The sequence below is a fragment of the Paramisgurnus dabryanus genome, chromosome 5 (assembly GCF_030506205.2).
Source record: "Paramisgurnus dabryanus chromosome 5, PD_genome_1.1, whole genome shotgun sequence".
Lineage (NCBI taxonomy): Eukaryota > Metazoa > Chordata > Actinopteri > Cypriniformes > Cobitidae > Paramisgurnus > Paramisgurnus dabryanus.
Genome location: NC_133341.1, coordinates 33522574 through 33539176, shown reverse-complemented (window position 1 = coordinate 33539176; position 16603 = coordinate 33522574). Strand labels below are relative to the sequence as shown.

The 16603-nt window shown below is 38.6% G+C and overlaps 1 protein-coding gene across 1 annotated transcript; it reads left to right on the top strand.

The window, feature by feature from the left end:
• The first annotated feature begins 3873 nt into the window (after nucleotides 1-3873).
• On the top strand, nucleotides 3874-15700 carry LOC135732226 (uncharacterized). Its single transcript, XM_065250117.1, has 17 exons — nucleotides 3874-4115; nucleotides 6457-6532; nucleotides 6640-6766; nucleotides 7054-7119; nucleotides 8107-8499; nucleotides 9182-9283; nucleotides 9360-9592; nucleotides 9703-9881; nucleotides 10086-10179; nucleotides 10531-10657; nucleotides 10761-10972; nucleotides 12036-12153; nucleotides 12245-12336; nucleotides 12552-12669; nucleotides 13109-13213; nucleotides 13730-13909; nucleotides 14329-15700. The coding sequence occupies exons 1-17, from the start codon at nucleotides 4081-4083 to the stop codon at nucleotides 14565-14567; spliced, it is 2496 nt and encodes an 831-aa protein (XP_065106189.1). The 5' UTR covers nucleotides 3874-4080; the 3' UTR covers nucleotides 14568-15700.
• The last annotated feature ends 903 nt before the right edge of the window (nucleotides 15701-16603 follow it).

Below are 16603 nucleotides of genomic sequence, written 5' to 3'. Positions count from 1 at the left end.
GGATTAATTTAAATTTATCAAGAATCACAAACCCCAGGCGGAATATCATACAAAATATTAAATGACTTGACTGAACTGTGAATGAGATTTCTGGAGCTCACCATCGTCTCATTCATCACATGTGTTTCACATCTAAACAAAACACATTTTGAAACTACATGAGGGTGAGTACACGAAGACAATCACGTGTGTTTATATATGATGACGACGACGACGATGATGACCACATGGACTTAGCAAGAACCAGTTTAGTTAATGTTTATAATGAGGGTTTAGCAGGTTGGTGTGTTGGTATTTCTTTCATTTGTCTCTTCTGCAATGTCTCTGATTTGATTTTGATTTGATTTGATCAAATATAATCCAGTCAGTTTCTGTACAGTAGCATTGGATAAATACAAGAGTGGTTTTAGCTGCAGTGCCCACATGGGGAGGGAGGACGACCCTGAAGACACTTCATCTTTTAGTACTTGTCTCATGAATTTCAATCACTCCCTGGGCTTCATCCACAGAACCGCTGTATTACAGAGAGAGAGAGATTGAAACAAACAGATTAAAAGATTTAGGGAAAACAAAGTGAGAAAGGTGTATGTCCACACAGGTTAGCTGTTGGCAGGGATCGAGGTTTGGATCGGTGACAGTGATGGTTATACTGTATTATGTTTTATTCAGAAGGAGGATTAAACAGCATGTGGGGCTGGAAACAGTGATTCAGACTTCTTGTCATTTGCTGGGGTTCAATTAAGCTGTGAAGAATTAACGGTGACGTGAGGAGAGAGCAAAGAGTACAGAGAAGAGAAGAGAAGAGGAGGGGAGGACGCCTGTACACCGCTGACAGAGACACTGTTAGGAACCAGAAGGTTAGGAAGGCCCGTGACTATTTCATTTTTCCTCATTTGCTAAATAACAAGACAAAAAATTACAAAGCTTCATTTTTTCATTTAGCTTGAGATGTATTAGCACTTAAATTATCTGTCTGATATAGGAGCGGTTTCCCGGACAGAGATTAGACTAGTCCTAGACTACAATAAATGTAAGGGCTGTCCAAACTGAAAACAACTTGCAATGACTTATCTTTAAATACATCAGTGCCCTTTGTTTTGCCTTCAAATGCACACAGGTAATGTTTTTAGTAAGGCATGTTTGTCAAAACTAGTTATATTTCATAATTAAACTAAGACCTAATCCTGGTTTAAATTAATCCCTGTCCAGGAAACCACCCCATAATGTTTAAAGGATACCCTGGCCCAAACACATGGATGGCATAATAGATGAAGAGTGGGATTAGCTATGAATGTGAAATAAAATAAAAAACAGTGCAAATTTCAAAGTTTTAGAAAACTTTGATTTAATTTTTTTTTACCCAGATGCTACCGTTTTGGTTATATGACAGTACATGATGTCAAAACATTGGAATCAAAACCTGTAGATTAACACTAATAGTGAGATAAACAAGTTTTTAATTAGTAGATTAATTAAGTGATATGAGTTATTAATCGGCACAGACAGTAGGTTGTTGTGCTATGTGTGTTGACATCTGCATGCCATTAAAAATACAAAAACATGAAAGATTTTGAACCGGAGAGTAACAGAAATGATGAAGAATACAGGAAACATACTAATGAAAGATGACTAAAATAAAGAGGTAGGAAAGTAGGAGTGGGGAGTAAAATTATAGGAGATACCATAGTAGGCTATGTTCTATAGTAAACTGTAGTAATATTTTTTGACAACCTTACACGTCATTGACCCAGAATGCACTACACGTGGAACATAATGGCGGCCTCCACAGGTTAAAATGAGTATTACATGTTAGGATTTTTTGAAGTAATGAAAATATTTAATGTGACTATCTAAGACTAAGATTACATGTGTACAACTATAAAGAGTGACTATCAAGACTTGTATACTTGTGAACTAAATTTAGTTCACAAGTATACAAGTCTTGATAGTCACTCTTTATAGTCGTACAGATGTAATCTTAGTCTTTATATTTAGTGCCTGGCTATTCATTGTATAGTTGTCTTATGACAGACATCGTATAATGGTGCGTTCACACCAGACGCAAATGAAGCGTTAAGCGCGAGTGTTTAACGTGTTAAGTCAATGCAATGATGTGATAAACATGATGCGGCTCGAATTAAGCGATTTGGGAGTTTGACGCGCGTAACGCGTGATTCACAGGAGATAAAAAATTTAAACATTGGCAGATATTCAAGCCGCATTAACCAATCAAAAGCTTGCTCTAGTAGTAATGTGATTACGCTGTATGTGGACACCCGGAGCTGTATGAAAGAAAGTAAGTGAGGAGGTCGGACAATCTGTAAAATATATATGTATATAGTGACTACAGGCTAGCTAAAGCCAGGAAATTGAGTTTATTCGCATCTGACTTTCACGCACGAATGAAGCACGTTAAGTCAAAATGTTCAAGCATCCAATTATGTGCAAATAGCACGATTTATTCACTTCATTTGCGTCTGGTGTGAACACACAGTAAGTGTTATATTGAGCTTGTACTTTAATTTTCTATTTGCGGCCGGTCATTAAATGGCACTGTTATTCAATGGATAAGCATCAGAGTCCGAGCAGCTTGTCAAATGAGAAATGAGGTTTTACAGAAAGCCAGATGCATCCAGACCTGCCTGCTGTTTGTGTGTTTATATTCGTCCTGTCTCCGATCAGGATATTAGATGTGTAAGGAGTTGTGTTTATGAACAGCTGTGGTTATTGTCATCAGTGTGTTTGATCTGAGCTGAAAGCTTCTTTCTCTCTTCAGTTCTGCTATATTTCTCTCTTCTGTGATTGACAGCATCACCTCTTGTCCTGCCGTAGTCTCTCTCTCTTTCGGTTTACGGAGTTCTGTTCTTCGCACTGCGGAACCGAGGGGAAATTATTGAATCCGAGGAAGTTTCAGTGCATCACAACTATCTCTTCAAGCACTCGCCCGGGTTCATCTGCATTCCTGCTGTACATCAATCGCCCTCCTCCTTCTTTCATTTATTATACTGTTGAAGATAAAGTGGCTGCCAGGAGGACAAAAATATCATTTTTTCTCTCTTGCCCTCGTGCATGCTTAAAGTTTCACTCTGCTTCAAGAGCGTGCGTGCATAAAGAAATGTATTAGCTCTCTAGAGGAACATTAGATTGTTCAGTGGTTTCTCTTTCATAAATCAGGAGATTTTACATTGAGGTAGCGGTTGTGTAAGTCTGGAAGAATTCTTTACATGCAAAAGATTAAATTCTTATTTAGACTCATATGTTTATATGTGATTTAGGTAAAGGACCCCTGCTGGCAGGTATTCATCATACTTTAACATAAATGATATTCATCTGTTACACATAATCATAAAGCAGTAAGGGCATATATTTTATGACTTAAAGATATGATTTCCCTTACTGTGTTTTCCTTTAACTCAAATGATAAAACACAAAAGGCCAAACCAGAAATACAAGAAGTGAAAACTGAATCTGTTAGGAAGATTTATACATAAACTACAAGATAAACTGTATAGCACACATGCTGTTATGTGGACCCCTATTTGTTAAATGTGCCTATAGATATATCGATCTGTTCATAAAGCATCTGGGGACTCCTGGACACACTTGGGCCTGTTTTTTTAACAGACAAGGCTTAAAGGTGCATTGTGTAACTTTTAGAAGGATCTCTTGACAGAAATGCAATATAATATACAAAACTATATTATCAGTGGTATATAAGGACTTTACATAATGAACTGTTATGTGTTTATTACCTTAGAATGAGCCATTTTTATCTACATACACTGCGGGTCCCCTTACATGCAAGTCGCCATTTTGTGCCACCATGTTTCTACAGTAGCCCTAAACGGATAAACTGCTGTACAGAGCGTGTTTTATCCAACCCGTTCTCATCAATATGCGTATAAATAACACGACTTTACACTTTCAAATAGCGTGTAATGTATACGCCAAATCCCATTTTTGCGTGCATATGATACGCCAATCCTTTCCATTCACTTTGATAGAGCGCAAATGCGTCTCAATACCACGCATCCTCTTTAACGGAATTGACGTCACCAGCAGAGCTCAGTTCACTAATAGATGATTTCACCTGATGCGCATCCATCTTTAAACAGGTGGGTAACAATAATGCTATTTTTGTTACTAGATCACTGTGTTAACGTTAGCATTTTATTTATTTAATCGCTTCTGCATTACGCGAATGTTGTCGTTTTTTTAAACGGCAGCGTATGCTTTTAAATGAGTTGTTACTGGAACAGTGGGTTGCTCGATTAGCACAGCTGGTAGCTAATGCTGTATATAAACCTCTTGCAATTGGTAAAAAATAATAATAAAACAAAACAGCCTTTAATCATACTGTGACTTGGGTCTTTAGATTTTAGACATGGCTGTTGACAGCACCGACTGATATAGTTTTTTAGCTATCGTTTTTCGGTAAAGTGGTTGGAACCTCAAGGGGTTATAATGTAGTCTAATCACGGCACGTGGACTCCTAACCCAGATTAATTAAAATTTTGTGCACGACATTGTGTTTTACTAAAATAAATCGCGCCTGCAGAAAAAAACTAATGTTATATGGAATTTACGGGCCGCTGTTGGGTCCCAGTAATCGGTTTATCGATGGGTGCTGACACCAGATCGGTATTTGGGGTCATACGGCCAACTACATTCTAGGGCTGTTCCGAATACCATTTTTTGAGCTTCGAAGCTCTAGTAGAAATAAAATCGAATATTCGAAGCTTCGGAAGGAGGGGCTGAACATATTTTTTCTCTTTAATAAAGGCAGGAATCTGTGTGTGTGTGTATGTGTGTGTCTGTCTATCCACAGTTTTATTATGTGGCGGATGTGTTGCTGCGAACTCAAGGGAGTGTAGTGCATTTTTTTCGTGCAATATGGACATGTGACACTTCTAGAATTAATAAACTTTAAAAATACTACAGAACAGCGCAAGCCGGAAGCGGCGTGCCTGTCATGCGAGAACAGCATTAGTGAAACCAAACACAAGAGCAATTCTTTTAATAAGGTAGCCTATTTTCTAACATCATTTGTCTAACAAACAAACATTCCCGTATCAGAAATTAGCAGCACAGTAATTACTGACAACGTAGGGTAGGCTATTTAAATAAAACAACGAAAATAAATGAACGAAGTTCAAAAAACTGTAATAAAACGGTAGCATACTTTCAAAATCAAGTTTATTTATTATAACACTTACACCATCCAATATGTTTTTTTCATCAGAACAATAATGAAGATATTTTGCAGAAACCCCAGTGCTCCGTCATGCAAGTCAACCGATCCGCACACTTTAAGAGCTAAAGCATATATATCCAATACAAAAGTAATCCCCCATATCTCCGTGTGACATATTGACATCTTGTGAAGCAAATCAATCAGTTTTTGCAAGAAACTGAACGTTATTTACAACACTATTAGCGTGAATGCCAAAGCAGGAAGCGCGCTTTCCGTTCGAGGCGATCTCTTCTTCTACTGGTGGAGTTTGATGGCTGTTGGCTATGGATGTTGGTCTCTCTGCGCCACCTACAGAGCGGGAGTGTGAAGCGCACTTCCTGCTTGGCAAAAGCTCTGCATTAACGCTGAAAAATATTTATATATATATATTCGAATCTCAAAACTGAAAATCGAATGTCAACCCACCGAACGAATATTCGAATATTCGAATTTTCTGGTCCAGCCCTACTACATTCACTATATAAGCCGATCTGAGATCTGTTGCTAACACAGGCACGTTGGTATAATGCAGGCAGGCAGTACTAGTTGCTTGCAGATGCACGATGCATTACAGTTGGATTCCCGGGATATTTTTTCTAATGTCATCATAAATACACACGTATTTGTTAATTAAGCACAATTTATTCTAAAGTCTTTGTCTTCACCAGATAAACAAGCTTTATATTTTGCAGTAACCAATAAAAAAAAAAAACATACATCTATAATTGATGATGATAGCTAATCGATTTCAGTGGTTCCCAATACCAGTCGCTGGCCTCTCTCCCAGAACATTTTAGATGTCTCCATATATAAAAACACTTGATTCAGTTCATCAGCTTGTTAATGTGTTAATTAAGGAGCCTGATGAGTGAAATCAAGTGTTTTATTTAAGGAGACATCTAAAACATTCTGGGAGGGTAGGACTGAGGACTCAAATTGAGATAAGAAACTCTGGATCAGGTGATGTAATCTTAGCCTTAATACATAAATAAATATAATTATTGTTACAACAAAAGGTTGTTATGAAAATATCAATTCTCCTATCACCTTTATTGCAAATAGTCAGACGTCACTATATTCTACCAGAAAATAGAAAAATGTTGTCACCCTTTACCCTCATATCTTTAATGTTGTCCAGTCTTTCCATTCAATTTTATTAGTCAGAAAGTTTGAGTTGAAGGCAGATCTCAGATCTAACTGAAACATTTATTTTTGTGTTTTAGTACAATGGCAAGTGTTAACAAAAACAAACTCGAAGCTGTTCTTATGCTTGGGGATGTATTTGTTGAAGAGATACAGGCAAGTATCATTATTGCTATATACACATACGTGTAATTAATGAACTCCGGTTAGCTAATGCCTATTTTTCACCTATCTACATTTTATTACATGCTATGTTCTTAAAGAAATGTAACCGCGAGTCACATACTCCGAAGCCTGAAGTCACAAGACCTAAAGTGACCTGGTGGAAGAGGGACTGTCATGGACAACGCGTGACCACCAACAAACGGAGGAAAAAAGAGTCATCTACTGGTTAATGTCCATCTTGTAAAATTTGTCAAATATTTTAATTGCGAGTGATGATGTGTGATTTGGAGTAGGTGCAGGTTTGATAATTGTATTAATAGTCAATATTCTGTACTTGTACATTCATTACTACTCTTTGCATTATAAATTACATTATAATGCCAAATACATTTAGGTTTAATAGCTTCCATGTTTGTTAAAGGTTTCAGTGTTTACTTTTGTACATCTGGCCAAGATTTTTTAAAGAATTGTTCTAATATGTTTTTATGTTTTTTTTTTTTACTTTTAAACAGTTAGTACGTCTCCATGTGCAAGTTCCTCCATCACAGCCTCATGTACTAGCAGCTACCAATATTCTGGTAGGTAAAACACATAAGGTATGCTTTATATCAGGGATGACCTGGAGAGTCGCAGTCCTGCAAAGTTTAGCTCCAGCCCTGATTAACCTCACCTGCCTGTAGCTTTCCAGTGGCTGTTTCTCAATGTCAAGGATACTTCCTTAGCAGGACTGGTCTTCCCAAGTCACTTTCTTCAGAGGCAAGGCTCCTCTTTAGAATTTGGAGAACACGTAAATGGAACAGGCTAGGAAGTGCACGTCATTACGTCAGTAAAAAGGAGTGCTTTCGGTGCTGCACGCATAGGATTGTGGGTGATTTGAGAGTGCAAAGAGCACAAAGGATACACACATGCATCCTTTCCTGTATATGGGATATTTTTCTAAAAAAATTTTAAGGACTCAGTCATTGGTTGCAATTCTGAGGATCCTCGACAACAGTCCTTCGACGGATGTAGATGACGTAGCATCCTCGAAATTCTGGCTTCCGAGGTTTCTTCCTTGACATTGAGAAACAGCCTTTAACTCTTTAGACCTTGATTAGCCTGTTCAGGTGTGTTTGATTAGAGCTAAAGCTAAACTCTGCATGACTAAGGCTCTCCAGGACCAAGGTTCGCCACCCCTGCTTTATATGAAAACAACGAGTTAAGTACAAAATAAGTTTCATTATACCTGAACTTTTGCTATTTTAGTAACTAATCAGCTAAAAATTGAATATTGAAGTTACCACAGTTTGATGCATCACGCTCTGTCCATATGACAGAACTAGGATAACTTTAGACAGCATCAGTGTTTCTCAGCAAAATCATGTGGTGGTTGTTCAGTTTCACACTTAACCTACACTTAATCTCAAGGGCCATGTGTTTGTTTGCCCATTTTTAACTATCCTTTTGCCTTTTCTGCTATCACTGGACTCTCCATGTATTAAAAGCAGTGTAACTGCCACAAAAGATGTGGAATTGAAAAGTTGGATTTCTTGTATGTTTAAATTTTTCTCTTTCTCTATTTGAAGATTTTAACATGCAGAGGCTTGAGGACATTCTGCAGGACTCTGAGAGCATTGATGTTGAAAATCTTGCTCCACAGCCACCAATGTCCAGTTGGTCTGAAAGGCAGAAAGGGGTCCAACAATGTTGGCAACAGGCGAGGCCACAAAACCTTGCCAACTTGTTGACAGCTGAGAACATCGTCCAAATGACATGTAATCACTGTCACAAGAAAGAAGCCATCATTCGTTGTGGGGAGTGTTTACCATCTGAGTGGTTTTGTGCAGAGTGTGATCAACTGGTACATAAACGCCACACTCTGCACAGTAGGCAAACCACAATGTATGGTTTTTTTAAGTACATCCCTCCAACAGAGTTTGTGAAACTCCATGATGAGAAATACATCATCTGTGAACAAGGTTGGTGCCTGTTTTTCAGGACGCACTCACATTATACCCAACCAGCCTGAACCATGTTCGAGCGTGAATGTACCCACTCCCTCACCTGCACACAGTCACACTTTTATCAATCCATGCTCAAGAATGCTTTTGTCAGTAGGATGCAGTTGTTTTGAAGAAAACAGAAAGTAAACTCTCCCACAACACCAGAGCCCATTGTAATGTTAATTTGAGGGCTTCATATTGCTTTGACGATCTATTGCTTGCACCACTCATACTTTCACGTAACTCTGCCCCCACACTTCAGAAAGTTTTTACCGAGCCAAATTAAGTTTATGACTGTTGTGCACCTGACAATCTCTTCTTATGAATTGTGTTTGGCGTGATCTGCGGTGACATTGTTCATTTCAAACCTGAGCCCAAGTGAACAGTGCCAGAGCCCACCTATGCAAGCGGGCCAGGGCACGATTAACCAAACCATGCACTGGCACAGTACAAAGCAATCACACTAGTCCAACGAACTATGATTTGGGGGTCAAACATTCGGGCGCGGTTTGTTTTGGATAATGTGAGTGCGCCCTCAATTGATTAGCATTTTTCTCCTAACAGACAACATTATTAAATGATGTGTTATGTTTTTCAAGTACTTGCTCACGACCCAAACATTCTTTAATGTCATCCTGATTATCCTTTTCTCTTGCAGATTGTTTGCTGCCAACATCCTTTCCTCCAAGGATATGCTCCTGTGACACTGGTGATGTTGCAATCTCTGCTGGTAGATCCATCATACTGGTTTGCATAAATGGTAGGATTGTGTGAAATAAAATAAATGTTTATTTGACACGTTACTTGTTATTTATTTGTCTTTCATTTGCTCTCAGGCCGTTACAATCTTAAGATCCCGGAGCTTACATGCAAACATTGCAATAAGCAATGGGCCCCAGCAGTCAGTGACTTAGTAAGGAGTGGTTACTGGCCCGCTACCATGCAAGCACAGACACTGTTCCACCGAGATCTGTTCCATTCCTTTGAGGCTATGAAGACAGCAGCTCCAGGAATGTCAGTAAAAGCCTTCACAGCAATGTTGGACCAGAGAACGAGGCAATTTGGAAGAGTATGTAAAAATCTGAAGCTGAAAGACAAATGCAACAAACCCCACAAAAATGGGTGATTGTGTAGTTTGTTTTTGTTAAAAGCTATACTATCATGTGTTTCTTTTTTCAGACTGGCAAAGTGAATGTAGATGCTTTTCAGAGGAGCTTTCTGCAATACGTGTACTGCAACTCTGAAAAGAACCAACTTCTGGGAAAGGAGCCATTTGTCTGTCCAGCCTGTAGCCCTGACATGGTGGCTGTTTCAGTTGATGGTAACCGAAAACTCTACAGGTTCCAGAAAACAAACCAGTAAGTTTTGTGTGCTCATTAAAAACAGCCAAAGTAATTAATGTATGTATTAATGTTATCATAGTAATATAGGTCTGCCATTTAAAATTAAGCTGTTTATACTGTAGCTGTTAAATATATAAAATCTATGTTAGACTTTGTAACCTTAACTGTTGGGTTTGTAAACTTCTTACTACAATGAATACAAAATAAATTTTCTTGTAGGAGTGAAGAGCCAGGATTCTTTGATGGAGTGTTTTTAGCCCAGGACTCTGAGGTGTCCAATTTTGTTGAGGAAGTCCGGGGGGCTGTCAAAAATGTAAGTTAAAAAAGAGTGAGAGTGACAAAAGTGTAAAGATGGATAAAAAACAGCTAGATTCCAATCCGGAGGGCACAGTATATCCATAGTATTGGTTGTTGCACATATGTCCAACACATCGTCTCTGACTATTGTAATTAACCTTCTATGTGCTAAATAGCAAAGAACATCTGTTGGTTTGTTATCCTCCAGAGAGCTACAAATGGAAGATGGATAAATCAGGCAATTCAAGACAAAATCCTGACTGTAATTGTTAAGATGATAATGTTTGTGTGTTTGAGGGGGCAATAGCCCTTCTATTTAATGTCCATGAATTAACTACTGACATGTTAAAACAATTTACTTTGGTAGATTGCAGGAAAAGCGATGTGTGGGGAATCCCACTGGAGAGCAGCAAGAGAGACATCAAAGCAGGCCAACAAGTTGGATGAAGAAGGAGTTGAAATTGCTGTGTGCAGGCATGGATTCTTACTCAAAGGTTGGTATTGGATTTGATCAATTCCAATTAAACGTATTAAGAGAAGATGATGAACTGAAGCCTTTTTCGGTGTGCAATGTGCTCTTTATTTTTCCCCCCAAAGGTCTGAACATGTATAGAGGAGAAATATTTGCGTATCCAATGTTTCTCCAAAATCAGTTCCAGGATGCTACGTTTTTGGCTATGGATGTGACCTGCCGTTATGTGCCATATCTGGAGAAGGTGTCAGAGGCCCTGACTCATCTTCAGCCTCTTCGGAAAATGAAACATTGCTTGTCCGTTATGCATGCCAAAGCCCACAATACAAAATGCGAGGTGATGGATTTAACTACTTTTATATTAGTGTAGCCAACAATTAATGTAAAGTGCCACAGTGCATGACGTGCATTCATAGTCTCACTAATTTTGCATGTGGATTTGATTTGTATAGCTAGATTTAATAATCAGATATCATTGCACACTAATTCCCTGCGTGAAAATGGAAATACACATTGATAGTAGAAACATTAATCAGCAATGCTGTGATTGGCCGATTGTTACAATGGCCAAAGAACACACCTAGTTTTTTTAACCCCTTCAGAACAAGAGCTATTGATATGGTGAAGCTATTGATATCCTGCAATATGCGTTGAATTTAGAATGTTCTTCATATTTATCGTTCATCTTCCGCTTCTTAAAATTCTATAGACATTGCTGCAACAGACTTTCCAAATCATGTAAAAAGCAGCAACATGCAATCTATATTTTTATTTACATGAATAAGCCTGCTTCCATTCAGGTTAAAGCTTACAGACTTGTTGCTATGATGACAACTCCAGTATAAGCCTTGAATAATCAAAGATTATGCAACAATCAAATCCTAATTGAGTAATTCAAGTATGAAGAACAGGCCCCAGGGGTGTGTTTTGTGTTAAACATGAGCTCCTATGTTACCCTGGAGGGCCGAGCACTGCATAGTTTAGCTCCAACCCTGATCAAACACACCTGAGCAAGTTAATCAAGGTCTTCGTGATCACTAGACAATCGCAGGTGGGTAAGTTTGATTGGAGCTAAGCTATGCAGTGCTCGGCCCTCTAGGGCAGTGGTCACCAATCCTGGTCCTGGAGGGCCGGTGTCTCTGTAGAGTTTAGCTCCAACCCTAATCAAACATAACTAAAGCAGCTAATTAAGGTGCTTCAGGTGTGTTTGATTAGGGTTGGAGCTTAACTCTGCAGAGACACCGGCCCTCCAGGACCAGGATTGGTGACCATTGCTCTAGGGTAAGATTTGAATAGTCCTGCCCTATGTGCTATCCTCTACAGTGGTTGACCTTGGGATATGCATCAATATCAATCACCTTTATGTCCACACTGTTTAACAAGTCAACTGCTTCCTGTAGATTCTGTGGAATGCGAGGAACCAGGAAGGTGCGGGAACCACTCTTGGTGAAGAAGTAGAGCAAGTAAATAGTTTTCTTTCCAGATGTGCTCTGACCACAAAATATATGACCAAGTCAGGTTTGTAAGCTTCTCGTCACCTTTACAATAATGTGCTAATGTTGTATGTTGAGTTACATTGACAATTTAGATTTTCTATTGTTTTGTACAGTGAGAACTGATATGCTTACTGTCCATGCAACTGGGTGGAATCGGCGTAAAGAGAATGGCCTCCACATTGCCTTGTCTTCCAGATTCAAAAAGGTGTGTTCATGTATTTAGAAAAGGAAACCGTTACTGTTGAACTTTAAGTACACCTAAATTGCATTAAACTGTTACCCCCTATGTAGACACTGTAGGGGTGCAGGACTTCAGCTGTGTATATGAAGTTGAAGATGTTATTGTATTAAATCAGGCAGGAGCATATACTTTTTGGATTATTTTATGAAATTACAGGATTTTCTGTTACTGTTTTGCAGACCATAGAAAAGACTTTGGATGCAACAGAGAGCCTGAAGAATATGAAGGACCAGTTGCATTGCTCTGATGACATGTTAAAACAGTGGGTTGTTGATGTAAACCAGTGGGCCAGTAGTGGTAAGGACAATGATGCTTTATACATAAACCCTATCTGAAGTAATTTGGTTGTAATGCATGTAGCTGTAGCTTATTGTTAAATTCTAGTGGAATGGACACCATTTGCAAGTCATAAGTCTTCAATTAGTATTTTAACTTAAAGTAAACCTTTTTAGCAAAAAGACAGAATGGTCGGTCCAAATCAGACCTAATGGAAAATTATCAAGCACAATGTGCCAGTAGGGCTCAATATCCAGTGATCCATGTTTGCAGCATTCATGCCTGCTTGGCATGTAATTCTGATATTTTATTCTCATTCTTGGTGAAGCAGTATGAATTTGGACCGCAATATCCATCACAACTCAATATTGTCCCAAAGTCAGTTTCTACTATGCGAATTGCAATTTACAGAACTTAAGGGTGTTTAAAAAATATTCTTTCTTCTTGCCTTTTAATTTAGGAAATACAGGAGCCACTCATGTTGATGCTCGTGGTTTACAGATCTCAATTGAAGCACTCTTTGTCAGCATTTGTCAGAAGAAACACTATCTTTATAGACAAAATGGTATGTATTTGTCTGTGCGCGCCTGTCTGCCTGCCTGCGCGCGCGCCTGTCTGCCTGCCTGCGCGCGCGCCTGTCTGCCTGCCTGCGCGCGCGCCTGTCTGCCTGCCTGCGCGCGCGCCTGCCTGTCTGCCTGCCTGCGCGCGCGCCTGCCTGCCTGCGCGCGCGCCTGCCTGCCTGCCTGGGCGCGCGCCTGCCTGCGCGCGCGCCTGCCTGCCTGCGCGCGCGCTTGTCTGCCTGCCTGCCTGCCTGCGCGCGCCCCTGCCTGCCTGCGCGCGCCTCTGCCTGCCTGCCTGCCTGCGCGCGCCTGCCTGCCTGCCTGCCTGCGCGCGCCTGCCTGCCTGCCTGCCTGCGCGCGCGCCTGCCTGCCTGCCTGCGCGCGCGCCTGCCTGCCTGCCTGCGCGCGCGCCTGCCTGCCTGCCTAACACAGGTATTGTATGAACATTTAACTTTTAGTATTTTATTTAAAATGTATCATTCTCAAATATGTTTATTAATGTATAGTTTTTATTCCTTCAGACGGTGTCAACATTATTACTAAGAAGAAGCTCTTTGACCAGCTAATGCTTGTCTCACGACTGACAGAAGAAAAGGAGATCCTTGTTAAGGAAATGATGCAGCACTGTCAGTACCTTAAAAACTCTGTAGCAAAGGTTCAGTCACTGATGGCCACTGTTTCAGAGTGCACACAAACAGGAAGTAAGTATAATTTAAACGCTTATTTTTTTCCAAATTGACTTGGTATTTAAAGGAACAGTATGTAAGAAATTGATATCAATTAATCATAAAAGGGATAGTGATATGTCACTAGACATTAAGAAATCATTTTCATTTCAAATACATATATCACTGACAACAGTGGTCTGGTCAAGATATTGTCATTTAAAAAGTGGAGTTGCAGCCCCTCAACTGATGTTTATGTTGTCATGTTGTGTATTGGCCACAGTTGGGTGATTGCAGTACCAGTTTTAGCCACAAGTTTTGTTATTGCAATACCAGTTTTGGCCACAATCCTACATACTGTTCCTTTAAGATTTGTCTTGACATAAATAAGTTCTCTGATTAAATGTTTAGTGTGTAGGTAATTACATTGTTATTTTTTATGTGTGGACTTATAGACTATCCAAATGGATTCACAGAGGATGGGTGCAAGGGCCTCCTCTCTCTACTCAAGAGAAGACTGCAAGACCTCAGACTCAAACAGCAGACTGTGGCATGCACATATAGAGGCATTCTTGAAAAAACTCCTAGGCTACTGGAAGAGGAGGAATTGGAAATAGAGGAAGAAATGGACTGGCAAAGTGACCTCAGCTCTGAGGACGAAGACGATGAAGAATTGGGGACCCACGTAAATTGAATTGGAACTCAAGTCGCATGTTTGTACTTTGATAACTTAAAAAGGTTTCTGGAGTTTTGACAGAAGTTCCTGTGTTTTTGTAAATAAGTTTGTGGTTAGATTTGTTCCAGCAGACAAAGGAATTTAAATTGAATAATTTTATTTATTTTAAGTTGACATATGAAGAGTTTCGTTGCAAAACAAGATAGCTCTATTTTATTTTTTTTTTTTCAGAAATCTAGTTTTTTGGTTGTGCATTCCAATTAATATCAATTCAACTGCAGTTGGTTTGTTTTGATTTAAACCTTCATAACTTAAAAATACAGCTAAGTAGCACCATAAAACAAAATAATAACATGATAACATAATAATAAACATGTTTTGACAAAAATGTTAAAAACGGATTTATCTCGTTTTGCAACGAAACTCTTCATATGATGAAAATCTAGACTTTTTCCATGTTTAAGTGCTATAATTGCATCCCCAGTGCTTCTATCAACTTAGAAAATGTGAAAAAGATCAACCCAGTAACTTTTGGTTACTGGTTTTGGTAAACCATTCTCTGCAAGCATGTGAAAAAAATAGGTCATTGAAATTTGGCTCTCCTTGTGATGTCAGTAAGGGATCTTATTAAAATAATACTGCCCCTTAATCTGCACTAACCACCGCACTGCCATTTAGTGCAGAGATCATTTGCATTTTAAAGGACACAACCAAAAACAGCACAATTTATACCTACAAAGTGGCAATTTTAACATGTTATAACTATTTGTGGAGTAATTTGAGCTAAAGTTCATATTTGACATTTTAAAAAGTCCACTTAAGTTGAAACTGATTATAGAAATATGCACTTGTTTACTTGGTTTGTTGTCACCATGCTTTTTATACTGCTGTAATTATCAGTAGCCATAACCAGATGTTATTATTGTTTCTGTTTTTTAATTTTATCTCCACTTTTGGTTATTTTGATTGGTAGTCCACGTTGTACACTTTCTCTCACATGTAGGCCCATGAAAATGATTCTGCATACCATTTCTTGTTTTATTTAAGTTACTGGAATTGTAATTGGGCTACACATGTTTATATATTATAACTGATAATATCTGTAAATAATTGCTTTGTGACAATACAAATATAGATTTACTAATAAAATAGAGTTGTCAGACTATAGTTGACTTTTGCTTCTCACACAACAACCCTAAGAAGAAAAAATTTAACATTTTAGATTCAACCTATACTATGAAAATTTTGGAACATTAAAGGCCACATCATGTCTCATATTAAGATATATGTATGCAATTAGATGTAACAAACTAAAATAGTGACTGTAAAACCATTGTAGAGGCTTGTTTAAATATAAACCATATTGTAAGCCACATTTATATACCAAGGATTGGTTAGTAGGGTTGGGTCAGATTACTTTAAAGTGCACTGAATACAAACAACATTGCAATAGCAATCAGTTACAAAATTTACATTTAAGCAACAACCAAAGTTTGAATAATGTCCGTTTCTAAATAAGCATTACTATTAAAAGCCATATGCTTATTGCAATAATTTATGATTAACCATTTTATAGGCTAATTGTTAATATTATGAAATAAGACAGTCTTGATGACGTATGCAACATCAGAAGGATGCATTCTTCTGTTTAAAAACAGCCATTATTTTAAGAAGCTCAGTGATTTGAGGCAATGCAATGCAAATTAAAAAGTAAATTTAATAGAAAAAAGTAAATTTAATAGAAATATCCATCTGAATATCAACTTAATCCCATGGTAGGAATATGCTACAAATCAGATGCGGAAACAAGGTCATAACTCTTATCTTCAGTAATGCATGTAGGAAACTTTTTAAAGGAGGAATATTGAAGCTACAACTTCATATTGTATGACCATTAAGGTGGTTTGGAGGGGCTAAGCACTTCACAACACCTGCTTGATTACTTGATTAAATTGCTGTGGTTATCAGCCTTCGACATGGGTCAGATGTGGCCTGCTGGTTGGCTCGGAAGGCCACTATCGTCCATCCACATGGTTAATCAAAGATACAAATAC

Bases quoted from the DNA above. Each gene is read 5' to 3' on its own strand.
- LOC135732226 (XM_065250117.1), top strand. From the start codon at position 4,081: ATGATTTCACCTGATGCGCATCCATCTTTAAACAG. The intron at 6,767-7,053 runs GTTAATGTCCAT...ACTTTTAAACAG, and splicing joins GAAAAAAGAGTCATCTACTG to TTAGTACGTCTCCATGTGCA. The intron at 9,882-10,085 runs GTAAGTTTTGTG...ATTTTCTTGTAG, and splicing joins AGGTTCCAGAAAACAAACCA to GAGTGAAGAGCCAGGATTCT.